This window comes from Oncorhynchus clarkii, chromosome 7 (assembly GCF_045791955.1).
Source record: "Oncorhynchus clarkii lewisi isolate Uvic-CL-2024 chromosome 7, UVic_Ocla_1.0, whole genome shotgun sequence".
Lineage (NCBI taxonomy): Eukaryota > Metazoa > Chordata > Actinopteri > Salmoniformes > Salmonidae > Oncorhynchus > Oncorhynchus clarkii.
The window spans coordinates 10,515,350-10,542,590 of record NC_092153.1 but is presented as its reverse complement, the minus strand read 5'-3'; the positions used below and the strand labels follow the sequence as shown (position 1 = coordinate 10,542,590).

Genomic DNA, 27,241 nt, shown 5'->3' with positions numbered 1-27,241 from the left:
TGTGCAGTCTGCTGACACTGGATGACTGGAAACAGCAGAGATGAAGGAGCTATGGGTTATAGCTGTCTTTGCTACAGGTAAGACTTGCTATATATTTGATTCATTCAGAGTGATTTAAGATGTTCAGACATACACTGAGTGAACAAAACATGAAGAACACCTGCTCTTTCCATGACAAACTGGCCAGGTGATTCCAGGTGAAAGCTATGATGCTTTATTAATGTCACTTGTTAAATTTACTTCAATCAATGTAGATGAGGGGGGGGGGCAGTTTAAAGAAGGATTTTTAAGCCTTGAGACAATTGAGAAATGGATTGTGTATGTGTTCCATTCAGTGGGTGAATGGGCAAGACAAAAGATTTAAGTGCCTTTGAACAGGTATGGGAGTAGGTGCCTGGCCCACCGTTTTTGTTCAAGAACTGCAACGCTGCTGGGTTTTTCATGCTCAACAGTTTCTTGTGTGTATCAAGAATGGTTCACCACCCAATGGACATCCAGACAACTTGACATAACATTGGAAGCATTGGAGTCAAAATGGGACATCATCTCTTTCGATACCTTGTAGAGTCCATGCCCTGACGAGTTGAGGCTGTTCTGAGGGCGAAAGTGTGGGGAAGTGCAACTCAACATCAGGAAGGTGTTCCTACTGTTTGGTATACTCAGTGTATGATGCTGTTGTTAAGAGTCTTCTGTGATTGAGAATTATGTTGGAAAATTGCTTTCAATGAAGATGTGCAAAAATGTATGATACATTTAACTTATCAATTGATTATTACCCATATATAACCTCACTGTTTTTACAGTGTGGTTTATTTAATTTTAAAGTTTGATTTATAGGCAATGATTGATTTATGTTTTCTCTGTTTGCTGCAAGGGATACAGTAACATCAGTGAAGACATTGTTTCAGACTTTTATCCAAACACTTTCAATTTACTGTTAAGCCATTGTTTACATACTGTGAATAGACTACTGTCAGGTCTCAGACACAGTTGATAACAGAGTAGCCTTTGCTATCAACCGTTTGGCAGTGATAATGAATTCTTTCTTTCATAAAGTACAGTAGAAAACCTTTCTACACTGATGCAGACACAATGAAACTGGAACAGCATGGATCATCTGCTCTGATTATAGGAACTGACACTATGTTCCCTTGTTTATGTGGTTAACTGAGTTAATTCTCTTTTTTAAAGTCTCTTTATCACAGGGGGATCTCACCACATCATCTGCCATTCCAACCACCATTGACATAACTACCTCAACTACTACTGCTCCTATAACCTCTGACCCTCCAACTACTACTGCCCCTTTAACGCCTGACTCTCCAGCTAGTGCCCCTCCAACTAATGACATTCCAACTACTGATACGCCAACTACTGACCTTGCAACTACTGAAATTCCAACTACTGAAACTCCAACTACTGACACTCCAACTACCGACAGTCCAACTACCGACACGCCAACTACCGATAATCTAACTACTGACAGTTCAACTACCGACACGCCAAATACTGATAATCTAACTACTGACACTCCAACTACCGACACTCCAACTACTGAATACTCTGCAGCTACTACTGGTCATCCAACTACTGGTTACCTAACTACTACTGATCCTCCAGCTACTGGTTACCCTACCTCTATCCCTATCACCAGTATCAGTCTCCCTAACATCTCTACCAACACCACCAACACCTTTTCCACAACCTCTACCAACACCTATCCTACCATCTCTAACACCACCACCACCACCACCTCTCCCACCATGTCCAACACCACCTCTCCCACCACGTCTAACACCACCTCCACCACCACCTCTCTCACCATGTCTAACACCACCTCTCCCACCACATCTAACACCACCACGTCTAACCCCACCTCCACCACCACCTCCACCACCATGTCTAACACCACCTCTACCACCACCACCTATCCTACCACCTCTACCACCACCATCTCCACCACCACCTCTCCCACCACAACCCCTGTGGACTGTTTCAATGGTGGTGAGCTGCAGAGTGGAGTCTGTATCTGTCCTGATGAGTGGACTGGAGAGACCTGTTCAGAGGGTACATCCACACACTTACACTATACCTAACCCTGGATCTCACATTCACAGTACACACCATTACACTACTATACCTAACCCTGGATCTACCATTCACAGTACACACCACTACACTACTATACATAACCCTGGATCTCACATTCACAGTACACACCACTACAATACTATACATAACCCTGGATATCACATTCACAGTACACACCACTACAATACTATACCTACCCCTGAATCTCACATTCACAGTACACACCACTACAATACTATACCTAACCCTGGATCTCACATTCACAGTACACACAACTACACTACTATACCTAACCCTGGATCTCACATTCACAGTACACACCACTACACTACTATACCTAACCCTGGATCTCACATTCACAGTACACACCACTACACTACTATCCCTAACCCTGGATCTACCATTCACAGTACACACCACTACACTACTATACCTAACCCTGGATCTCACATTCAGCATGTATATTTCATGTTTGCAGTCATACATTTGCTCCATGTTGAAATGTATTTTACTTCTATAGGGAATTTCTGCAATTCCACCATCATTGGTGATTTTTCCTTCCCAAGAACAACGGTTGGCTGGTCTGCTTATTCAGAAGAATTGTGTGATGAGAAGACAACCAGTGGTATTACTTTTATTCACCTAAAATTAGAAAAATGTATTTGTCTGTTACAGTCCTAATTAATGTTGTGTTAGGTAACACAAAACCTTGAGTATCTTTTTGTCTTGGTTCCTCCAGCCGGTTTACCAAGAGCCTCAGCAAGATGTTTGAATGACACTGGCTCTCCGATGTTTGGTCCTCCTCACGAGCTGCAGTGTGAATTAACCCTCAGTGACATTCAAGAAAATGTAAGTCAATAGGCATATTTTTTATTATCCTGATTGAAGTCTTGATTTAACGTTCTTCTTTCTTTGTATCAGTTACAGTCATCATTATGAGGAGGGGATCTTACAGTTTGAAGATCAGTAACAACTGGCTTTTACCTTCAGATCATGTATTCTGTTCCTTTATTCTGCTTAACAGTTGATGAGGAACATTCCATTTTTTTATTTCTGGTGTTTTACGTAACATTTTATTTGTACATTTAGTAGACGCTCTTATCCAGAATGACTTATAGTAGTGAGTGCTTACATTTTCATACTTGTCCCCTGTGGGAATCGAACCCACAACCCTGTCATTGCAAGTGCCATTCTCTACCAACTGAGCCACATGAACTCAGCAAAAAAAGAAACGTCCCTTTTTAAGGATCCTGTCTTCCAAAGATAATTCATAAAAATCCAAATAACTTCACAGATCTTCATTGTAAAGGGTTTAAACACTGTTTCCCATGCTTGTTCAACGAACCATAAACAATTCACGAACACGCACCTGTGGAATGATCGTTAAGACACTAACAGCTTACAGATGGTACGCAATTAAGGTCACAGTTATGAAAACTTAGGACACTAAAGAGGCCTTTCTACGGACTCTGAAAAACACCAAAAGAAAGATGCCCAGGGTCCCTGCTCATCTGCGTGAACGTGCCTTAGGCATGCTGCAAGGAGGCACGAGGTCTGCAGATGTGGCCAGGGCAATAAATTGCAATGTCTGTACTGTGAGACACCTAAGACAGCGCTACAGGGAGACAGGACGGACAGCTGATCATCCTTGCAGTGGCAGACCACGTGTAACAACACCTGCACAGGATCGGTATATCTGAACATCACACCTGCGGGACAGGTACAGGATGTCAACAACAACTGCCCGAGTTACACCAGAAACGCACAATCCCTCAGACTGTCCGCAATAGGCTGAGAGAGGCCGGACTGAGGGCTTGTAGGCCTGTTGTAAGGCATCACCGGCAACAACGTCGCCTATAGGCACAAACCCACCGTCGCTGGACCATACAGGACTGGCAAAAAGTGCTCTTCACTGACGAGTCGCGGTTTTGTCTCACCAGGGGTGATGGTGGGATTTGCGTTTATCGTCGAAGGAATGAGCGTTACACCGAGGCCTGTACTCTGGAGTGGGATCGATTTGGAGGTGGAGGGTCCATCATGGTCTGGGGCGGTGTGTCACAGCATCATCGGACAGAGCTTGTTGTCATTGCAGGTAATCTCAATGCTGTGCGTTACAGGGAAGACATCCTCCTCCCTCATGTGGTACCCTTCCTGCAATCTCATCCTGACATGACTCTCCAGCATGACAATGCCACCAGCCATACTGCTCGTTCTGTGAGGGATTTCCTGCAAGATAGGAATGTCAGTGTTCTGCCATGGCCATTGAAGAGCCCGGATTTCAATCCCATTGAGCACGTCTGGGACCTATTAGATTGGAGGGTGAGGGCTAGGGCCATTCCCCCCAGAAATGTTCGGGAAATTGCAGGTGCCTTGGTGGAAGACTGGGTTAACATCTCACAGCAAGTCCATGAGGAGGAGATGCACTTCAGTACTTAATGCAGCTGGTTGCCACACCAGATACTGACTGTTGCTTTTGATTTTGGCATCCCCTTTGTCTAGGGACACATTATTCAATTTCTGTTAGTCACATGTCTCAGTTGATGAATCTTGTTATGTTCATACAAATATTTACACATGTTAAGTTTACTGAAAATAAACGCAGTTGACAGTGAGAGGATGTTTCTTTTTTTGATGAGTTTATTTAGTACTGGCAATTTAATATCCAAATGTACTCACAGTTCAGCATGTTGCTGCAACTTATACAATGTTCTGTTGAAAAACATTACTAAAATATAATAAATAAAATCCTTGTCTCACCCTGTTCAGATCTCCAGCAGTTCAGGTGATTTACTACAGTTAGCCTTCAGTACTCAGATCCTGACCTCCCAACCAGAGCGGCTGTCAGCTGACAACATCACCACAGCAGCTCAGATCGCTAACACACTGCTTCTGTCTGCAAATATCACAGAGGTATAACATGTTTTGAAATCAAGTCGTGAACTATGACATGTTCTGGAGAGAAACGTGAGGTCGCTACTGCAGTGATTTGAACACTTGAGGGTCATCCCCTGGTTTTGATCATGTTGCAGGACATCGCAGTGGCAGCTGTAACTACCATCAGTCAGCTGCTGAATGCCAGTGAGGAGAGTACACAGGAGAGAGACGCTGTCCAAAAGTACTGGAGTGTGTGTGTTTGTCTGTGTGTGTGTGTGTATGTGAGCGTGAACGGTGTATATTTCTACATATGTTGGAGTATACAGTGGGGCAAAAAGTATTTAGTCAGCCACCAATTGTGCAAGTTCTCCCACTTAAAAAGATGAGAGAGGCCTGTAATTTTCATCATAGGTACACTTCAACTATGACAGACAAAATGAGATTTTTTTTCTCCAGAAAATCACATTGTAGAATTTTTAATGAATTTATTTGCAAGTTATGGTGGAAAATAAGTATTTGGTCAATAACAAAAGTTTATCTCAATAGTTTGTTATATACCCTTTGTTGGCAATGACAGAGGTCAAACGTTTTCTGTAAGTCTTCACAAGGTTTTCACACACTTTTGCTGGTATTTTGGCCCATTCCTCCATGCAGATCTCCTCTAGAGCAGTGATGTTTTGGGGCTGTTGCTGGGCAACACGGACTTTCAACTCTCTCCAAAGGTTGTCTATGGGGTTGAGATCTGGAGACTGGCTAGGCCACTCCAGGACCTTGAAATGCTTCTTACGAAGCTACTCCTTCGTTGCCCGGGCGGTGTGTTTGGGATCATTGTCATTGAGGTTTTCACTCAAAATCTCACGATACATGGCCCCATTCATTCTTTCCTTTACACTGATCAGTCGTCCTGGTCCCTTTGCAGAAAAACAGCCCCAAAGCATGATGTTTCCACCCCCGTGCTTCACAGTAGGTATGGTGTTCTTTGGATGCAACTCAGCATTCTTTGTCCTCCAAACACGACGAGTTGAGTTTTTACCAAAAAGTTATATTTTGGTTTCATCTGAACATATGACATTCTCCCAATCTTCTTCTGGATCATCCAAATGCTCTCTAGCAAACTTCAGACGGGCCTGGACATGTACTGACTTAAGCAGGGGGACACGTCTGGCACTGCAGGATTTTTGTCCCTGGCGGCGTAGTGTGTTACTGATGGTAGGCTTTGTTACTTTGGTCCCAGCTCTCTGCAGGTCATTCACTAGGTCCCCCCGTGTGGTTCTGGGATTTTTGCTCACCGTTCTTGTGATCATTTTGACCCCACAGGGTGAGATCTTGCGTGGAGCCCCAGATTGAGGGAGATTATCAGTGATCTTGTATGTCTTCCATTTCCTAATAATTGCTCCCACAGTTGATTTCTTTAAATCAAGCTGCTTACCTATTGCAGATTCAGTCTTCCCAGCCTGGTGCAGGTCTACAATTTTGTTTCTGGTGTCCTTTGACAGCTCTTTGGTCTTGGCCATAGTGGAGTTTGGAGTGTGACTGTTTGAGGTTGTGGACAGGTGTCTTTTATACTGATAACAAGTTCAAACAGGTGCCATTAATACAGGTAACAAGTGGAGGACAGGGGAGCCTCTTAAAGAAGAAGTTACAGGTCTGTGAGAGCCAGAAATCTTGCTTGTTTGTAGGTGACCAAATACTTATTTTCCACCATAATTTGCAAATAAATTAATTAAAGATCCTACAATGTGATTTTCTGGATTTGTTTTTCTAATTTTGTCTGTCATAGTTGAAGTGTACATATGATGAAAATGACAGGCCTCTCTCATCTTTTTAAGTGGGTGAACTTGCACAATTGGTGGCTGACTAAATACTTATTTGCCCCACTGTATGTGTGTACGTGTGCCTCTGTATGTGTCTGCATGTGCATGTAAACTAATGTTTTTCTGTGTTTCTCTCCCAGCCTCACAGAGACCCTGGAGATGTTTTCCCTGGACCAGCACAGTAATGTGTCCTTGGTGGTTCAGCCCAACCTGGCAGTCCAGTCTGTCCAAGTACCAAGTGACTCAGTAGGGATCCAGTTTACTGCTCTGACTGGTGGGTGGGACTGCTAGTGAACCTGCACACTGTAATTTAAAGTGATAGTTTAAATCGGTGTTGACAGACTGGGTAAAACTTTCTCAATCAGGTTTGGTATGGATTTGATTTGTTGTATTAATGGCTGGAACGGAGCGAATGGAATGGCATAAAACACATGGATGTATTTGATACAATTCCACTTATTCTGCTTCAGCCGTTACCATGAGCCCGTCCTCCCAAATGAATGTGCCACCCACCTACTGTGGTACAGAAGTAACACTATATTGTTCTGCTTTAAATTGCCAAATAAATGTAATCTCCTTCTCCAGGAAGATCTGGTAATTTTGTGGCCAACAGAATTCATCTCAACACCAATACCTCTGAACTGATAGCTGACAAAGGAGGTTCTACCGATGTCCAGATTGTCATGAAATTTCCACCAGGTGAGCCAATGTTGGTATGCAAACATAGTGTATAAACTCAAGCTTCAATTTCCTTGTACTGCTTTCACTGAGAGAGCTTAACTGCTGTTTGTGGTCTCCAAACGTTTAGATTTAGAGTCACTATCGAGATAAGCCCTCAAGGCAAGGTCAAGCTACTCATGTATATGAAGTCCTGATATGAACAACAATCTCCCCTCTTTCTCACTCCACTCAGTTTTACGTAGTAAAAACACAAACTACTCCATTGGTTTTGTGCTCTACCAAAACGACCGGTTCTTCAGGTCCAGGGCTTTCAGAGCTTCTTCAGGAACCAGGAGAAGGGTCATCTCTGCTAACCTGGGACAAGTGTCTGGGTTACATGTTGAGATGCTCTTCAAGCCCACAGTAAGATTTATCTTGGAATCAATAAACACAACGTGGTCCAAATTCTCTGGGAAACGTATTGGGGAGTTATTCATGATCTAAGTCACATGTTTTTACACCCCTGATCGAAGTTCTCCATTGATGCTTATCCGCTACAGGGAACATACGTATGTTGTCTTGTACATAATACAATCTATTATAATTGGTATTTCTTCTTTCCCACATTTAGTTAAACCTGTTAGTCTTCACAATTGACTTAGATAAAAAAAAAAAAAAAAGATGAATACTGTGAATGCATGTTTTTTGCTGAAGGATTTACAGTGAGTTTGTTTCTCACTTCTCAGGCTGTTCCCAACGCCTCCCTCCATGACTTTGCCTGTGTGTCATGGAACTACACGTTGAAAGACTGGAGCACCTTTGGCTGCTCCAAAGTCAACCACTCAGAAGACGGCCTGCAATGTTTCTGTAATCACACCACTAACTTTGCTGTGCTGATGGTGAGTAGCTAGCTGCCTTCATCTCCCTTTTACTACCCACACTCTGACCTATGGAGGGGTTCCTAGACTTTTTTGAAACATGACCCCATTTTGATAACTGAAGATTCTTGTGACCCAACCATTTTGTAGTGTCTTACCTCTTATTACTAATGGATATCATAAGAAAGTCTTCAATACAAGGAAGTGAACTGGAGCTTCACATTAGCTAAAGCTAGTTAGTTCAAGTACGGTGCTCCGTTCTTAAAGGAGACATCAGTAATTAACAGAACATGACATTCCTTCTCTTATACATTCAAAGTTACTTCTACCAAACCACAACTGAAACATTTCCCAGAACTTGTTGTCGTTATTTTGCATCTTTTCATTTGAACTTGAACAGTTCATTGTTGTTTGTGTTTGTTTGTTTATAAGTCCAGTCTGTCTGGTGTCTTCGTTCTGGCGCCTTGGATTGTCTGGTGTCTTCCTTCTGGGTAGCGCCTTGGATTGTCTGGTGTCTTCGTTCTGGGTAGCGCCTTGGATTGTCTGGTGTCTTCCTTCTGGGTAGCGCCTTGGATTGTCTGGTGTCTTCCTTCTGGGTAGCGCCTTGGATTGTCTGGTGTCTTCGTTCTGGGTAGCGCCTTGGATTGTCTGGTGTCTTCGTTCTGGGTAGCGCCTTGGATTGTCTGGAGGCTCCTGCATATCCGCAGTGTGTGCTTGGTCCATAATAGTTTCTGCTATAGCAGCACCTTCATCCACACGTTCCCTTCTTTCAGCCTGGGGTCTCTGTACCGTCCCACCGTTCTCTACATTTCCCTGTGTGTCTCTCCCAGGAGCTCTATGTGCCAGTTCTCTCTCGATTGTTGTGTTGTTTTCTGTGGAATGCATTTGGTTAATGTGATGCCGCCAAATTATGGCTGGGCTCACTTGAACCTGGTAAGTTCTGGATCCCGTTTGTGCGTGTACATTTCCTTCCCCTTTTGTAATCTCGCACCATCACTTCCTGTACTATTTGGAGATGGCGCTCCCGGCCGACATGAATCTTGAAAACTCATCACTTACAAAAGCTTGTGCTTTGTAGCTTACCAGCTGCAGAGCCAATCCAAAGGGTGTAAAAGTTGTTCTGAGACACTATAGTCTGAGCTGAGGTGGAGGAGTCAGTGCAAAAAACCTCTGTCCATTTGAATTGGCATCAACTATAACCAGAAACATGTGCTTTTCAAAGGGGCGCGCATCCACATGAATTCTCTGCAATGGGCTATTCCCATAAGTGGACTGGGGTAGGAGCAGGCATGTGAAAGGTTTCCAAACATCCGCTACAGTTCTTTGCCATGTTTTCTTTCTGTTGATCCAGCCACCAGAAGTGGCTCCTCGTGAGCAGATTTATTTGGACAATTACAACATGCCTTTCATGTAGTTGCTGCAAAAGCTGATATTTGTATTTCTGGGGTATGATAACTCTCAATCCCCACATCAAACATTGAAAGTTACATATGAAACCACAGTTATGTGAGCTATATGGTTCACTCCAATATATTGGTGTCACTCCGTGGCAGAGGGACACATCCGAGGTGAGGATTTACAGATTTACTCCCGTGTACACCTGTCACGGCGGGGGTCTGCCCCTATGTATAGACCCCATGGCCGCGACACACGTTCTCTACATACTTTTTGAGGAGCCTCTAGCACCGTAGAGAATTGTAGTGATCTATATAGCTCACATACGTAACCTTTGTTGTGTTTCACTATATTGGATCACTCCAATATATTGGTATACCCGTACCGGATTTAGTCGGTGCTAGAGGGACCTGGTCAGCCAGCGGCGAAGTCCCAGTGCGGGACCGAGATGCTGGGTCCGTCAATGAGGAAGGGGTCCCAGCGATGCCAAGGGCCGCTGAACCAACCGCAGAGGGAGGTGCCACATTTATCCGATAGTACCTAGCAAAGGAGCAAGAGGAAGCCTAGCTGGCCGCAGCACAGATATCAGCGAGGGGTCGTGCCAGTCGGCTCTCAGTAGAGCCCAGGGCGCAGCCACACCTCATGTTGAATGTGCCCCCACAGATCCCAGCACTGGCCTGCCAGCCAGGCAGGTATGCTGTCTTAGTCGTGTCCATGATCCAGTGAGAGAGCCTCTGCTTTGATAGACCAGCCCTCAGGACTCTCTCACCATAGCAGACAAAGAGCTGGTATGTTGTTCTCACTGACCGTGTCCGCTCCACATAGGCAGCCAGTGCCCTCACAGGGTACAGCATGCCCGGAAGGGAGGCCCAGAATCCCCCTCACTGCCGGGGGGTTGTAAGCAGTCAGGATAAAAGGGATGTTCGCATGCCTGTCTGACAGAACCTTCGGGAGGAATGAAGGGTTGGGGGGTAGCACTCAGAACTTACCGAAAGTGCCTGGTGCTCACCCACCCTCTTCATGGAAGTAATAGCTACCAAGAAAGCCACCTTCATAGAGAGGTGTTTCAGGGAGGAAAACTCCAACAGTTCGAATGGCGGCTTTGCCAAAGCTGCCAAGACTACATCCAGATCCCAGCTCGCCATTGAGCGGGTCCTAGCTAGACGCTGGCGACGAACCTTCTTCATAAACCTGGAGACCAAGGGATGGCGCCCCACTGGCCTGTCCATCCACCCAACATGGCAGGCAGATATGGCAGCCAAATATCCTCTCAGTGTAGAGGCTGCCAAACCCTCATCCAAGCGAGACTGCAGGTATTGGAGCAGCGTGTTAAAGCAATTCACAACACACACATAGAACAAGCCAGTCGACAAGTTGTGTAAGGTAAATTACAGTTTTTGGCAGCAAGAGCCACCACACTAATGGATGCATACGGAGTCGTAGTGTAACGCTAACGAAACACAAGCAAGTACGACAAACCATGGGCGGAAGATACTGATCAACCGCGCGCAGCAAGTGGAGCACTTGTGAGGAGAGGCTGGTCACAGCTGCTCCAGGCTGCAAACAGCCAAGGAGTACACTTCAACGCAAGATATTACAGTACACTAACCAGTGACTTACCAAGTGAACTTCATAAAGGTTGTACCTCAAACCATACGGACATCCGCCGAAAAAATGAAAGAGAACGTGTGTCACAGCCTTGGGGTCTATATATAGGGGCGGACCCCAGCCGTGACAAAGTTGTTCACGGAGGTAAATCTGTAAATCCTCACCTCGGATGTGTCCCTCTACTATCGTAGCACTCACGTCGGTGGCCATGAAGTGCTTTGAAAGGCTGGTCATGGCTCACATCAACACCATCATGCTGGAAACACATCTGCCAAGCTGATCCTCAACACTGGGGCCCCTCAGGGGTGTGTGCTTATCCCCCTCCTGTACTCCCTGTTCACCCACGACTGTGTGGCCAAGCACAACTCCAACACCATCATAAAGTTTGCTGATGACACAACAGTGGTAGGCCTGATCACTGATAACAATGAGACAGCCTATAGGGAGGAGGTCCGTAACCTGGCAGTGTGGTGCCAGGACAACAACCTCTCCCTCAATGTGAGCAAGACAAAGGAGCTGATCGTGCACTATAGGAAAAGGAGGGCCGAACATTAACATCAATGGGGCTGATTTGGAGCGGGTCGAGAGTTTCAAGTTCCTTGGTGTCCACATCACCAATGAACTATTATGGTCCAAACACACCAAGACAGTTGTGAAGAGGGCAAGACAACACCATTTCCACCTCAGGAGACTGAAAGGATTTGGCATGGGTCCCCAGATCCTCAAAGTTCTACAGCTGCATCACTGCCTGGTATGGCAACTGCTTGGCATCTGACCGTAGGGCGCTACAGAGGGTAGTGCGTACAGCCCGGGTACATCACTGGGGCCAAGCTTCCTGACATCCAGGACCTATATACTAGGCTGTGTTAGAGGAAGTCCCTAAAAATTGTCAAAGCCTCCAGTCACCAAGTCATAGACTATTCTCTCTGCTACCGCATGGCAAGCGGTACCGGAGCGCCATGTCTAGGACCAAAAGGCTCCTTAATTTTAACAGCTTCTACCCCCAAGCTGTTGTATTTGCCGCATGCAACAAATACAATTTGATTTGATTTGACAGGTACTGCTGGGGGGCAGCAGAGGCATGAAAAATGAGAGAGGCATGAAAAATGAGAGAGGCATGAAAAATGCTGAGAGGCATGAAAAATGTTCACTGCATCTACACTCCTGTGTCTTTCTCTTGTACAGCACAGTCTGTGTAATCCAACTACATTTGTGTGGAGGGATGACTGCATAAACTCAGTGACATTACATGTGACCGGCAAGGAACAAGGCGGATCGCTGTAACCTGGATGCTGTCATTGCCGGAATGCCTTTCTTTTGACTGAAAATCAACGGCTGGTGATCCGTAACCATTTGTGAAACGCTTGCCATATAGGTGTGGAATTTCTTGATGCCCCACACTATCGACAGTGCTTCTTTGTCGATTTGTGAGTAGTTTTTCTCTGCATCATTCAACATTCATGACACAAAGGCCTCTCTGACCCATAGGCCTCTCTGACCCAGCCTCTCTGACCCATATTTCAGTGTGTGTGAAGGATGGCCCCTAAGCCATAAGGGGACGCATCACAAACCAACTTCACTGGCAGTTTGGGGTCGCAATGCATCTGGACATGTTTAGCTGTGATGAGCCGTTTTAAACGCATTTTCACACTGCTGTCCACTGACATGTCCTATTATTTTTCAGGAGCTGATTGAGAGGGTCTGGAGTACTGCTGAAAGGTTTGTGAGGAATCTTCTGTAGTAATTGATCAGTCCAGTGAGAGATGTCACTTCAGTCACATTTTGCGGTCGTGGTGCCTGTACCACTGCATTGATATTTGTCCTGTGTTTTGTGCAATCCATTGCAGTCAATTTCATGTCGACAGAAGACAATCTTGTCTTTGAAGAACTCACACTTCTGTAAGTTTGTCTTCTCAGGACCTCTTCCAGTTTAGCCAGGTGCTCGTAGTCTGTGCGTCCTGCTACGATACAGGAACAATGGGTGTGGCCCATTCGCTTCTGTCCACTTTTGTCAGGATTCCTGTATCTTTCAAGCGTTCCATTTCCGCTTCCACCTTTGGTCTCAGGGAGTATGGAACAGATCTGGCTTTGCACAATTTTGGGTTACGTCATCCCTCAGTACGAGATTGGCTGTGAAGCCTTTTACTGTTCCCATCTGATCACTGAAAACGTTGACGTATTTCTTCAGCAAGTGTTCCAGTGTTTGGTCTGTGCCTTTATTTTTAGGCTGGAATGTGTGGAGCATTTTCAAGTCACACCAGTTCAGCTTTATTTTAGACAGCCATTCCCTGCGAACAAATAGGGGGTCAGTTCCAGGCTCCACATACAGCTGTAACTGCTGTGTTTGCTCCCCATAATTCACTCTGTCCTGCAACACCCCCATTGGGCTCAATGTCTCTTCTGAGTAGGATTTCAACAACATATTTGTTTTCTTCAGCTTGATATCCTTGAAGTGCTCATTGTAGACAGTCGTGGAAATTATAGACACTGCAGATCCTGTGTCCAGCTCCATTTTGAGGGGTTTGCCTTCGATTTCTGGTGTCACCGATATTGCGCAACTGCAATTGTACCAATGAATTGTTCAACAGAGGAGGTCAGTATTTATGCAACTCAATTGCATCTTTGGTCGCGATTTCCATAGCTACAGCAATTTCAACAGCCTTTGCAAAAGTGAGATCTGATTCTGTGAGCAAATGTTTCTGAATGTGTTTCTTGTTTCAGTCCATAAACAAATCTTTCCCTTAATGTGTAATTTATATTCTCTCCAAACTGGCAATGCTCAGACAGTTTCTTCAACTCTGCTAACATACAGTGCCTTGCGAAAGTATTCGGCCCCTTGAACTTTGCGACCTTTTGCCACATTTCAGGCTTCAAACATAAAGATATAAAACTGTATTTTTTTGTGAAGAATCAACAACAAGTGGGACACAATCATGAAGTGGAACGACATTTATTGGATATTTCAAACTTTTTTAACAAATCAAAAACTGAATAATTGGGCGTGCAAAATTATTCAGCCCCCTTAAGTTAATACTTTGTAGCGCCACCCTCATCGCAGCACGATTACAGCTGTAAGTCGCTTGGGGTATGTTTCTATCAGTTTTGCACATCGAGAGACTGAATTTTTTTCCCATTCCTCCTTGCAAAACAGCTCGAGCTCAGTGAGGTTGGATGGAGAGCATTTGTGAACAGCAGTTTTCAGTTCTTTCCACAGATTCTCGATTGGATTCAGGTCTGGACTTTGACTTGGCCATTCTAACACCTGGATATGTTTATTTTTGAACCATTCCATTGTAGATTTTGCTTTATATTTTAGATCATTGTCTTGTTGGAAGACAAATCTCCGTCCCAGTCTCAGGTCTTTTGCAGACTCCATCAGGTTTTCTTCCAGAATGGTCCTGTATTTGGCTCCATCCATCTTCCCATCAATTTTAACCATCTTCCCTGTCCCTGCTGAAGAAAAGCAGGCCCAAACCATGATGCTGCCACCACCATGTTTGACAGTGGGGATGGTGTGTTCAGGGTGATGAGCTGTGTTGCTTTTACTCCAAACATAACGTTTTGCATTGTTGCCAAAAAGTTCAATTTTGGTTTCCTTCTTCCACATGTTTGGTGTGTCTCCCAGGTGGCTTGTGGCAAACTTTAAACAGCACTTTTTATGGATATCTTTAAGAAATGGCTTTCTTCTTGCCACTCTTCCATAAAGGCCAGATTTGTGCAATATACGACTGATTGTTGTCCTATGGACAGAGTCTCCCACCTCAGCTGTAGATCTCTGTAGTTCATCCAGAGTGATCATGGGCCTCTTGGCTGCATCTCTGATCAGTCTTCTCCTTGTATGAGCTGAAAGTTTAGAGGGACGGCCAGGTCTTGGTAGATTTGCAGTGGTCTGATACTCCTTCCATTTCAATATTATCGCTTGCACAGTGCTCCTTTGGGATGTTTAAAGTTTGGGAAATCTTTTTGTATCCTAATCCGGCTTTAAACTTCTTCACAACAGTATCTCGGACCTGCCTGGTGTGTTCCTTGTTCTTCATGATGCTCTCTGCGCTTTTAACGGACCTCTGAGACTATCACAGTGCAGGTGCATTTATACGGAGACTTGATTACACACAGGTGGATTGTATTTATCATCATTAGTCATTTAGGTCAACATTGGATCATTCAGAGATCCTCACTGAACTTCTGGAGAGAGTTTGCTGCACTGAAAGTAAAGGGGCTGAATAATTTTGCACGCCCAATTTTTCAGTTTTTGATTTGTTAAAAAAGTTTGAAATATCCAATAAATGTCGTTCCACTTCATGATTGTGTCCCACTTGTTGTTGATTCTTCACAAAAAAATACAGTTTTATATCTTTATGTTTGAAGCCTGAAATGTGGCAAAAGGTCGCAAAGTTCAAGGGGGCCGAATACTTTCGCAAGGCACTGTATGTACTAACACACTCCCCTCATTCTGGGGTGTCTCTTGAGGAAATGAAAACGTTCTGCGATCTGGAGTGATTTTGCTATATCTCCACAATCTCTGTGAATGTTTTGTTGGAGGGCTTCAGAGATGCAGTCAGATCTCTTAGCAAACTGTATGTTTTGGGGCCAATAAAACTCAACAGCATTGGTACAATGTTGTTTGCAACGAAGTACTGTTCCAGACGTTCAATGTAAGTTGCCTCCTTTTCTTGCGTGTCATCAAACTCAATGCTATATATTCCCTTTACCTCCGGCTCTGCGGGTCTTTGATCTGCAGCCTCATGATCGTCAGCACTCCCCTCGTCATCACTGGTTGCTAGCTGCTGTGCTACAGGGTCAAAATGTTCCTCTCTTTCTACGAGCCCCATCTGCATTCGTGATGCACAATGTAGGTAATCATCCTTGTCGCCATGTAGTGTATTAGCTCTTATTATTAATGAATATAATAAGAAAGCCTCTGAAAACAAGGAAGTGAACTGGAGTTTCACATTTACTAAAGCTAGTTAGTACAAGTATCAATCACATTTATATGTAAAGCCCTTTTTACATCAGCCGATGTCACAAAGTGCTATACAGAAACCAAGCCTAAAACCCCAAACAGAAGGCAATGCAGATGTAGAAGCATGGTGGCTAGTAAAAAATCCCTAAAAAGTCAGGAACCTAGGAAGAAACCTAGAGATGAACCAGGCTCTGAGGGGTGGCTAGTCCTCTTCTGATTGTGCCAGGTGGAGATTATAACAGTACGTGGCCAAGATGTTCAAACGTTCATAGATGATCAGCAGGGTCAAATAATAATAATCACAGTGGTTGTAGAGGGTGCAACAGGTCAGCACCTCAGGAGTAAATGTCAGTTGGCTTTTCATAGCCGATCATTCAGAGTTCGACACAGCAGGTATGGTAGAGAGAGAGAGAGTCAAACAGCAGGTCCGGTGAACAAGTCAGGGTTCCATAGCCGCAGGCAGAACAGTTTAAACTGGAGCAGCAGCATGTCCAGGTGGACTGTGGACAAGAAGTCATCATGCCAGGTAGTTCTGAGGCATGGTCCTAGGGCTCAAGGCCCCCAAGAGAAGAAAAAGAGAGAGAAAATTAGAGGGAGCATACTTCACACAGAACACTAGATAAGACAGGAGAAATATTCCAGATATAACAGACTGACCCTAGCTCCCTGACACATAAACTATTGCAGGACAGGAGGGGTCGGGAGACACTGTGGCCCCGTCCGACGATACCCCCGGACAGGGCCAAACAGGCAGGATATAACCCCACCCACTTTGCCAAAGCACAGCCCCAACACTACTAGAGGGATATCTTCAACCACCAACTTACTACCCTGAGACAAGGCTGAGTATAGCCCACAAAGATCTCCCCCACGTCTCAAACCTGAGGGGGTTAGAGGCAGAGAATTCCAGTGTAGAGAGGGGAACCTGCCAGGCAGAGACAGCAAGGGTGGTTCGTCGCTCCAGTGCCTTTCTGTTCACCTTCACACCCCTGGGCCAGACTATACTCAATCATAGGTCCTACTGAAGAGATGAGTCTTCAATAAAGACTTAAAGGTTGAGCCCGAATGTGCGTCTCTCACATGGATAGGCAGACCATTCCATAAAAATGTTGCTCTATAGGAGAAAGCCCTGCCTCCAGCTGTTTGCTTAGAAATTCTAGGGACAACAAGGAGGCCTGCATCTTGTGACCATAGCGTACGTGTAGGTATGTACGGCAGGACTAAATCGGAAAGATAGATAGGAGCAATGTCACATGAGTTGGCGCTGGAGAGACGAAGCAGGTACGGGGAGTAAAACATTTAATAAATAACAGACATGGAACGAGACAGGAACAGCGTCAGCTAACAGAGCTGGGGAACTGACATATATAGGGGAGGTAATAGCAGATGATGAGTGAGTCCAGGTGAGTATAATATCGCCGATGCGCATGACGAGGGAAGGCAGGTGTGCATGATGCAGAGCAGCCTGGTGCCCTCAAGCGCAGGGGGGGGGGGGGGGAGCGGGAGCAGACGTGACAGAGCCGCCAGTCAGCCAGCCAGGAGCTGCCAGAGCTGTCAACCAGCCAGGAGCTGCCAGAGCCGTCAGCCAGCCAGGAGCTGCCAGAGCCGTCAGCCAGCCAGGAGCTGCCAGAGCAGTCCAGAGGTGTCCCTCAGTCCTGTGGGCCTATTCATTAGGGTTCCCAGGTCAGGGTCGGCGGCATGGGTCGCCGTTCCTAGGAGGCCACAGAGGCGGACTAAGACTACGGTGGAGTGGGGTCCACGTCTAGCGCCAGAGCCGCCACCGCGGACAGATGCCCACCCAGACCCTCCCCTCCCCCTAGGTTCAGGTTTTGCGGCCAGAGTCCGCACCTTGGGGGGGGGGGGGGGGGGGGGGGTACTGTCACGTTCTGACCCTAGTTCTTGTGTTATTTGTTTGTTTTAGTTGGTCAGGACGTGAGTTGGGTGGGCATTCTATGTTTTGTGTTTCTAGGTTGGTTTTCTGTGTTCGGCCTAGTATGGTTCTCAATCAGAGGCAGGTGTCGTTAGTTGTCTCTGATTGAGAATCATACTTAGGTAGCCTGGGTTTCACTGTTGTTTTGTGGGTGATTGTTTCCATGTCTGTGTTTGTTCGCCACACGGTATTGTTTCGGTTTTGTTCACGTTTTTTGTTTTGTATTGATTGAGTGTTCAGTTTATGTTTTTAAATAAACAACCATGGACACTTACCACGCCGCATCTTGAGTCCATGTGAGTATAATATCGCCGATGCGCATGACGAGGGAAGGCAGGTGTGACAGTACCCCCCCCCCCCCCCCCCCCCCCCATCTAGGGGCGCCAACCGACGTCTTACCTGGGCGAACCGGCCGAGACATGGGCGCTGGGCAAGCCGGTTGAGGCGTGGAAGCCCTACGAACCGGCAGGAGCATGAGAGCATGAGAGCCTGGCGAGCCGTCTGAGGCATGGAAGCCTGACGATCCGGCTAAGGCAAGATGCTGTCGATCCCGCTGCAGAGAGGGAGCCCGAAGATCCGGTGGAGTGTGATGTGGGATGGGAAACCGCAGAGCCAATCGAGGCAAGGAAACCTCTCGAGCCAGCCAGGGCGTGGAAGCCCGCCGAGCTGGCTAGGCACCCCCAGTTCCATCGATGGCGAACCAGAGCCGATGCCACCATACCAACTGGAACACCAGTGCTCCCCGATGCTTTGTGTGTTGGCTTCTGCATTCTGTCACATGAATGACGCTGGAGAGACGAAGCAGGTACGGGGAGTAAAACATTTAATAAATAACAGACATGGAACGAGACAGGAACAGCGTCAGCTAACAGGTAACACAAATAAAAGACAATCAATGCAGTAGCGGGGAACAGAGCTGGGGAACTGACATATATAGGGGAGGTAATAGCAGGTGATGAGTGAGTCCAGGTGAGTCCAATATCGCTGATGCGCGTGACGAGGAATGGCAGGTGTGCATAATGGATGATAGGAGTGCGTGATGCAGGGCAGCCTGGCGAGCAGACGTGACAAGCAAGCCCATGTAAATGCTTTGTAGGTTAGCAGTAAAACCTTGAAATCAGCCCTAGCCTAAACAGGAAGCCAGTATCCGTATACTAGTATCCGTATACTAGCGCTGCCATAATATGAGCACATTTTTTGGTTCTAGTCAGGATTCTAGCAGCCGTATTTAGCACTAACTGAAGTTTATTTACAAGAATAACATAGAGCAACACTGCGCATGACCAAGGGTGCTCCGTTCTTAAAGGGGACATCAGTAATTAGCAGAACATAACACATTAATGTTTTGTAGTAAAATTAAGAGCCAATGTTTACTTTTTTTATTTGGAGCTATGTCAGTCTTTCTGCTTGTCTTCTCAACTCACCATCACATACATTTGATGTGGGGCTATGAGATCAGAGACATACTATACTTGATGCATGTTGCTTTGGAGCTACTCAAAATCAGGTGGTGTGGTTGCCAGTGTTCACCTCATCTCTGCTGTCACTTCCAACGTGGATCGATATTTGGTTTTAATGCAGAGGAGTGCACTAAATCCAGCCTCACACAGTATGAGCTGTCAAGGGGTACCATGAGTTTTAATACTCAGAGGGAGACGGCTGCAGCGTTATCTGCAGCATTCGGTCATATGACTGCTCGATCAGCTTTTCGATGTCACTTCCAGGCATGTCAACTAAGTCAGAATCACACTCAAACGGATTTCTCTCCAGTAAGACATTGTTTCCTCTGAATCTACAGATCCGGTCACTCATCTGCAGAATGTTAGAATGTTTTTGTATTTCCCCTGCTCGCGTTCAGTTCGTTCAGTTTCCCTAATATGACAGTTACATAGGCAGTGAGACACATTTATTTTCATTACACAGAAAGTCAACTAAGTCTGTTTTTTTGCCCACTATTCAATCCCATGGAATCAGTGTTTTTGTCAGTATAGTCACGCAGCACGCTGAACATCCTCTGTGCAGTTTCATGCTCGAGAATCGTGAGACAGAACAATATGTCCTTGTGAATAACATCCCCGACATGTAGCGAACAAAAGTAAATGAATGGGCATCTTGGCCCTCACAACAAATGTCAATTTGGAATGCTGAGGAGTTTTTCAGTGGTTCAGTCAGTTTCCTATTGATTGCTAGCTATAGCATCAATTCCTAGTTTTACAGTGTTATCTGACAAAGGTACTGATGTGAGTTTCTGTGCCTCCCCACACCTTGTTTTCACCATATCTGTTGTTGCGGTAATATATCTGAAATAGTGTGTGGTTTCATACAGTAGTGGGCCTTGCCATTCACCATGGGAATAGATTGACCACATGTCCCAGATTGTGTGGGACAGTCCTGCATTTTGGACCTTTGTCCCGCAACCAAACAATCACGTTCCACATTTTATCAACAAATTCAAACACCACCACCAATTTAGAAAAAAAAACATCTTTGTCCCGTATTTCAGCCAGACATTCCAACCTGTCTCTTGCAGTCCCATTGTGCTATGATATACCTGTATATCACAAGGATGTGGTAGCCTACAGCCATGGTTATGTCAAAGACTTTTCTCCAATCAGTGTTGAGATCTGATAATCTGCTCAGCACAAGATGAGACCTAGGCCTATCATCAACCAATATTTCTCAAAACATTTCGGACTAAATTCCAGCAAACTTGGAGAGGACATTTAGGCCTCCTAACTACTTCAAAAAGTTTCTGATGAAGAGCTAGAAAATTAAGTAAATAGCCATATTAGACTGAAAGAAATAAGCATAGCAGTGGGAAGTAGGGTGCTGAGGGTGCAGCACCCGCTGAAAAATTTGAGAATAATAATAAATATTTTCACAACAATAGTGGTCTTGTATTAGTAACTTAAAGTCACGTCAAAAATTGCAACCAAAACAACAGAAAAGTAACTGCATTTGCATTTGTTTAAGTTGTTTTCTAGTGATATTTATTTGGATGCAATTTCGCCTGGCATAGAAGATGTGCTCTCATCAGGACACTTTTGTTCAGAGGAGCTAGCCAACAACACAGCTAACACAATCACTTCAAACTGAAGCTGGAAAGAATGCAAATTAGCTGCCCTTTGTTTTGTTTGACCTTTTATCAATTGACATTTCTTGGTATATATCCCCAAAAAATTATGTCAGCTGATTCATGATTTCAACTGGCTGAGAAACGGCGCCTCCCTGTCAAATCTACAATGTAGAAAACAAAATGTTACCATAAAAGAAATGTGAGATAAAATCTAGATGCTTTTATAGTGGAGATCAAGTTTATACATTGACTGGCTGGGCTGATGAGATAGTGGATTGCGCAGTCAGATGGAACAGAGTAAATAGGCATTTTAACATCATAGATTTAGTTGGTGATAACTTGTGGAATAGACACCGACTGGAAGGCAGTTTTAACCAATCAGCATCCACTGTATAAAAAAGCTGATCACATAGTTATTATTTAGTGTTCTACATAACAGAATTAAATATAATAGCATAGTATAACGTTACTGTTACATTAAAAACACCACCTCATGAGATGTAGGATGATTAACTGAATAGTCCCCCAAAATGATCATGCAGCCAAACCTCAAAAGCGCATACGCCACTAGGCAGAATGTGCTTTGATTGAAAAAAAATTAAACACCATCTGCTCTAAGTTGTGCATGAAACAGTAACTCAATAAGATCTAAATGCATATTCTCATGAATCTGATTGAGATCAAACGATTGGCAATCAGACACAGTTTGGACATTTCACTGGCAAAACATGAAGAATTATCATTTTGAAGTTAGGTACAGGGTAGGTAACAATGTCCCATAAATCCTCCTGTTGGCCTGCATTTGTGTATTTTAAATGTGGTCACCTTAAGTGGGAATGATTCAAGTGCAGCGGTCAAGTGCGGCCTTTTCCCACGATCTAAGGGCGCTCTCTGGTTGAATTTATTTTTAAATTTGAATCATTTTCATTTTGATTTTTAAGGTTATCCACATGACAGTGATTTTGAGAAACAAAGACACTAATTTTTAAATATATATATATATATATTTTGCAGGATTTTGGATAGTCTCCTGCGACCCCATTTTCATATTAGGCGACCCCACATGGGGTTGTGACCCCTAGTGTTGGAACTGCTGACCTATGGTTTACCACAGCATATCCAGACACATGAGGGTGATGATTTTATACAGTATGACTGTGACAGAAACTTAGTGTTGAAATTTATTTTTTATTTTCTTTCTACAGTCGTTCAGGAGGGATTTTAAATACGCTGAAGCGCTAAACTGGATCACCATATTGGGATGCTCCATGTCCATCATAGGGTTGAGTTTAACAATAACATTCCAGATCGCAACCAGGTAAGATCCTACAGGGTTCCAGAACCAATTCAAAATATTTGGTGCTTCTCAACAGTGTAAAGAAGCCCTTTGTCTGATCCAACAGGACTTGATAGGTGAAATATTTAAAACCCACTATTAATGAACCAACACATCCACAAATACTGTAACCTACCTAACATATTGTTGTCTGTCTCCTGTCCCCAGAAAATCACGCAAAACCAACCCAACGCTTCTCTTAGTGAGCGTCTGCATGTGTCTTCTGATCTTCACCCTGTTCTTCATTTTGGGAGTGGACAACCCTCATAAACAGCTGGACAAACCTGAAATACAGGAGGACAACATTCTCCCCCCCTCCGACAAACACACAGAGCGGGACAGGGGGCCTTGTACTGCAGTGGCGGTCCTGCTGCAGTACTTCCTGTTGGGGACATTCACCTGGAACACGCTGTTCGCCACACATGTCTTCCTGATGATCAGAAACAGCCTGGCCACCAGCCCGTCACACTTCACAGCCTATACCGTGGCCATCGGATGGGGTAGGACAGCATGGAGAAAAATACATTATTTTGTTGTTTCAGAAGCTATGGCTGGCATTAGCCCTGGGCTCCTTGAACCAAAACTAATGCTAGGTGATATTTTCAGGCTCTAATATGCCTGAAATAGAACTTAAAAGCTACTTGTATAGTGATGTTATGTCTTTAGAGGATGTACTGTATGTGTAGTGTCTATACTCTGTATATGGCTGCATGGAAATCTACAAGACAATAACAACAACATTCTGTCTTTTAGGACTGCCTGCGGTTGTGGTGGCCCTCACCTTAGGAATTAGTTACAGAGTGGATGATCCACTGGGTTACAGGCAGGAGGAATTGTGAGTCAATACTACTACTGTACTACTACTGGACTACTTCTCTGTACTGTATTGTACTATACTATGCTGTACTATATTATACTGCACTGTGCTGTGCTGTACTGCAATTTACTTCCTCTTCAGTGGTTATTGTATAATAGGTTCAATTTAAATTAAAGTGGGGCAATTGCTTCATAACATTTTATAACTCATGCTGTAAAAGGTTATCCCTCTCAATGTTCGTATGCATGTTTGTAATGCATGCTAATAATTGGCCAAGAGCAATATAAAAAGTTCAAACATAAGTTATTCAAATAATGTTCTATTTTGTTCAAAGGTTTCGTGTTTACTTTATACCACGTTACTCAAATAACAGGTGTTCTGTGTTGTCTGTCACATTGTCCCACTCTCTAACTCATTCATTTGACCTCTCAGCTGCTGGCTTGCTGCCCTCGATCCAACGGGGAACTTTGACTTCAAGCTGCCAATGTTTTGGGGGTTCCTGATCCCTGTGGCATTCATGCTTATGTTCAACACAGTGGTGTTGATATGTTTTGCAGTTACAACAGGCAAGACCAACCCGAATTTAACCAGGTAACATTAATTGGGGCATTTTGGAGGCACAAAGTACAAAGTTGTATTCATTAAGATGTCTTGATTTAAATGCCTACTAATGAGCCTATTGATGTTTTATTGTCTTTCCATTAAAAGCTTGTAATAAATCAAATGTATTATTATTCTTTATTATTACTTGTTGTTAGTAAGCAAATCATTAATTGTAGTGGTCACCACGGCTCTAACCCACTCAGTCAATGGAAGCATACTGTTCTTCTACCACAGCATTACAGCAGTGTTTAACAGCAGTCTATTACAGCAGTCTATTACAGCACTCTATTACAGCAGTCTATTACAGCAGTCTATTACAGCAGTCTATTACAGCACTCTATTACAGCAGTCTATTACAGCAGTCTATTACAGCAGTCTATTACAGCACTCTATTACAGCACTCTATTACAGCACTCTATTACAGCACTCTAAGTATGTTGGTTATGTTTCCCAGTACAAGACACACATCGATGAAGAAGAAGTTCCTCAGTAGCTTCTCTCTGGCTGTGGTGCTCGGTCTCTCCTGGATCCTGGGCTATCTGTTGCTCATTACACAGAACCAGACCATGTACACCATACTCAACATCTCCTTCTGTGTTCTCACCACCACTCAGGTAGTAAACGTATGCACTCACTACTGTAAGTCACTCTGGATAAGAGAGTCTGCTAAATGACTCAAATGTCAACTATAAATACTAGTGTCTATTGTACCACAGAATCCAGGCATGATTTGAAAATTGGACACAAACTAAACATAAATAAATTGAGCTGCTCCTTATGGAAACACTACCTTTTGTTTGTCCTTGTGTGTTCCTGAAATTACTTGATAATGTTCTTGTGTTTTTGCTCCACAGGGCTTGCAGATTTTCATTCTGTTCACAGCAAGAACATCAATTGTCAAGAAAATGATGGCAGGTGCTTTGAAATCTGTCTCTAGTGTTGAGATCCCACTTCACACCAAGAGGTTCAGTCTATGGCGAGGCAAGCGCAGAGAAAAGGTTGAATCATACACACAGCTGGACACTGATCTGTCAACACATTAACCCTTTAACTGCCACATCATTTTTCTTCTGAAAAATATGTGTATTTAGCCTTAATATAGGCCATAAATAATTTGTTTTTGATTGCTAACATCTCAACCAGCCTGTTCAGTTGCCCAATTAGGTTAAACTAGTTATGTATTGGATTTTACATATGCTTTTTAAATCATCTGAAAATGGTACATTAATTAAAGTCATGTCTGCTTCAGTTACTTATAATGGAAGACAGGCCAAGATAAAGGATGACTGATATCAAATATGAATACAATATGATATATTTGTGTCAATATATGAGTATTCAAATATATATACATTCATATTTACTGTTTATATGTTCATAATACCTGTAAAATCGCATGTCCTGAAAACATTTGTGAAACAAATTGAACAGGCAGATTGTAAATACTGATATGAATATGAAAATATATTTATATTTGCACAGACAAAAAAATCCCACAACAATATTTCTCCATTCTCCATAATAGCTAGCGTTGTCTAAATAGCATTCCTTTAATGGGCAACTCAACCGCCTGGTAGAGCATATTTTTCAAGAGTTCCTCAAATTAATAAATAACATCAAATATGAGTAATTTTATGATACCAAAAATGATATTTTAGAGTTCAACAACATTGTACAGTCATGTATTATTTAAAGGAGTGCGTGACTGGCTGCAGGGAAGTCAGGCGCAGGAGAGCAGATGGTTAGCAAACGGAGCCCTTTATTGAGGCAAACAAAACACGGGACTCAGAAAACTAAACACACACGGGTTACAATAACCCTGCGCAAACCAGCCTGGAGTACACATACATTTACATATAACAATTCCACACTCAGACATGGGGGGAAACAGAGGGTTATATGCAATATGAGTGATGAGGGAATGCAAACCAGGTGTGCGGGAAAACAAAACAAAACAAATGGAAAATGAAAGGTGGATCGGCGATGGCTAGAAGACCAGTGACGTCGACCGCCGAACGCCGCCCGAACAAGGAGAGGGACCGACCTCGGCGGAAGTCGTGACAATATATCCCATTTTATACACAATTAGTACTGGAAATGTGTGATTAATCAGCTTCAGTTTTGCTCACGTTCACGTCTTGGTTTTTAACCATCTTTGAATGTTTGTGTAAAAATATATAGGAGTCCAATAATGAAAACCACATGATCATTTTACTAAATGGCATGACAAAATATGGTAAACAAAAGTTATATTTATTTGAATTTACATTTGGTTGTCAGCCACTCAATTGAGCTGCCGCTTAAAGGGTTCATTTCCAACTTGTTACTCACAGATTGATTGGCTGCAAGTTCAACCTCTGTCAATGTCTCATAGACCTCCATTATTGCCTATAGTAATACACACACCATTTATATATATCAAAAGTGTTATTGCCCAATAATGTTTTGGCTATGTACATGTTGGTAAATTTACATTGTTGGTTTGGTAAACCAAGACAGGCTGAGTCTGGGATGCACAACCAGGTCAAGCTGGAAGAAAGCAGATCCAAAGGAGTGATGTGGTGCATAGGGAGATATGAAACACTGAGGAAGAAAACAGGGAGGTATGAAACACTGAAGAAGAAAGCAAGCGTGTCAGAGGGAGGTATGAATGGCTGAGGAAGAAAGCAGGGAGGTATGAAACACTGAAGAAGAAAGCAAGCGTGTCAGAGGGAGGTATGAATGGCTGAGGAAGAAAGCAGGGAGGTATGAAACACTGAGGAAGAAAGCAAGCATGTCAGAGGGAGGTATGAAAGGCTGAGGATGAAAGCAGGGAGGTATGAAACACTGAGGAGGAAAGCAAGCGTGTCAGAGGGAGGTATGAAAGGCTGAGGAAGAAAGCAGGCATGTCAGAGGGAGGTATGAAAGGCTGAGGAAGAAAGCAGGCATGTCAAGGTTGTAGCCATAAAAAAAAACACAGCAGCTGGACATGCTGGGGGAGCGTGAGAGAGTGGTCACTCACCTGGAACATGGAAGGGCAGCGGATTAAGTTTCTGCTTTGCTCTGTGTACAATGTTTTTCCCACACCAACAAACCTTCACATGTGGGGGTTGGCAGAGAGCCCAGACAGCTGCACGCTATGTGGACAACCAACCGATCTGAAGCATTTGCTTTCCTTCTGCCACGCAGGTCTGACCAATGGAAAATGCAGGTGGCG

General features: G+C 44.1%; 1 protein-coding gene across 1 annotated transcript; it reads left to right on the top strand.

Annotated features, from left to right (window-relative positions):
• Nucleotides 1–26,004, top strand: LOC139414078 (adhesion G-protein coupled receptor G7-like). Its single transcript, XM_071161960.1, has 16 exons — nucleotides 1–77; nucleotides 1,192–2,067; nucleotides 2,612–2,716; nucleotides 2,831–2,940; nucleotides 4,858–5,001; nucleotides 5,121–5,206; nucleotides 6,920–7,053; nucleotides 7,365–7,478; nucleotides 7,693–7,862; nucleotides 8,186–8,338; nucleotides 22,495–22,607; nucleotides 22,794–23,125; nucleotides 23,379–23,460; nucleotides 23,875–24,033; nucleotides 24,500–24,659; nucleotides 24,900–26,004. The coding sequence occupies exons 1-16, from the start codon at nucleotides 41–43 to the stop codon at nucleotides 25,086–25,088; spliced, it is 2,964 nt and encodes a 987-aa protein (XP_071018061.1). The 5' UTR covers nucleotides 1–40; the 3' UTR covers nucleotides 25,089–26,004.
• Nucleotides 26,005–27,241: the final 1,237 nt, after the last annotated feature.

Excerpts from the sequence above, each read along its gene's own strand:
- LOC139414078 (XM_071161960.1), top strand. The coding sequence starts at position 41 with ATGAAGGAGCTATGGGTTATAGCTGTCTTTGCTACAG. Across the intron at positions 5,002-5,120 it reads TGTCTGCAAATATCACAGAG|GACATCGCAGTGGCAGCTGT; the intron begins GTATAACATGTT and ends ATCATGTTGCAG. Across the intron at positions 8,339-22,494 it reads CTAACTTTGCTGTGCTGATG|TCGTTCAGGAGGGATTTTAA; the intron begins GTGAGTAGCTAG and ends TTCTTTCTACAG.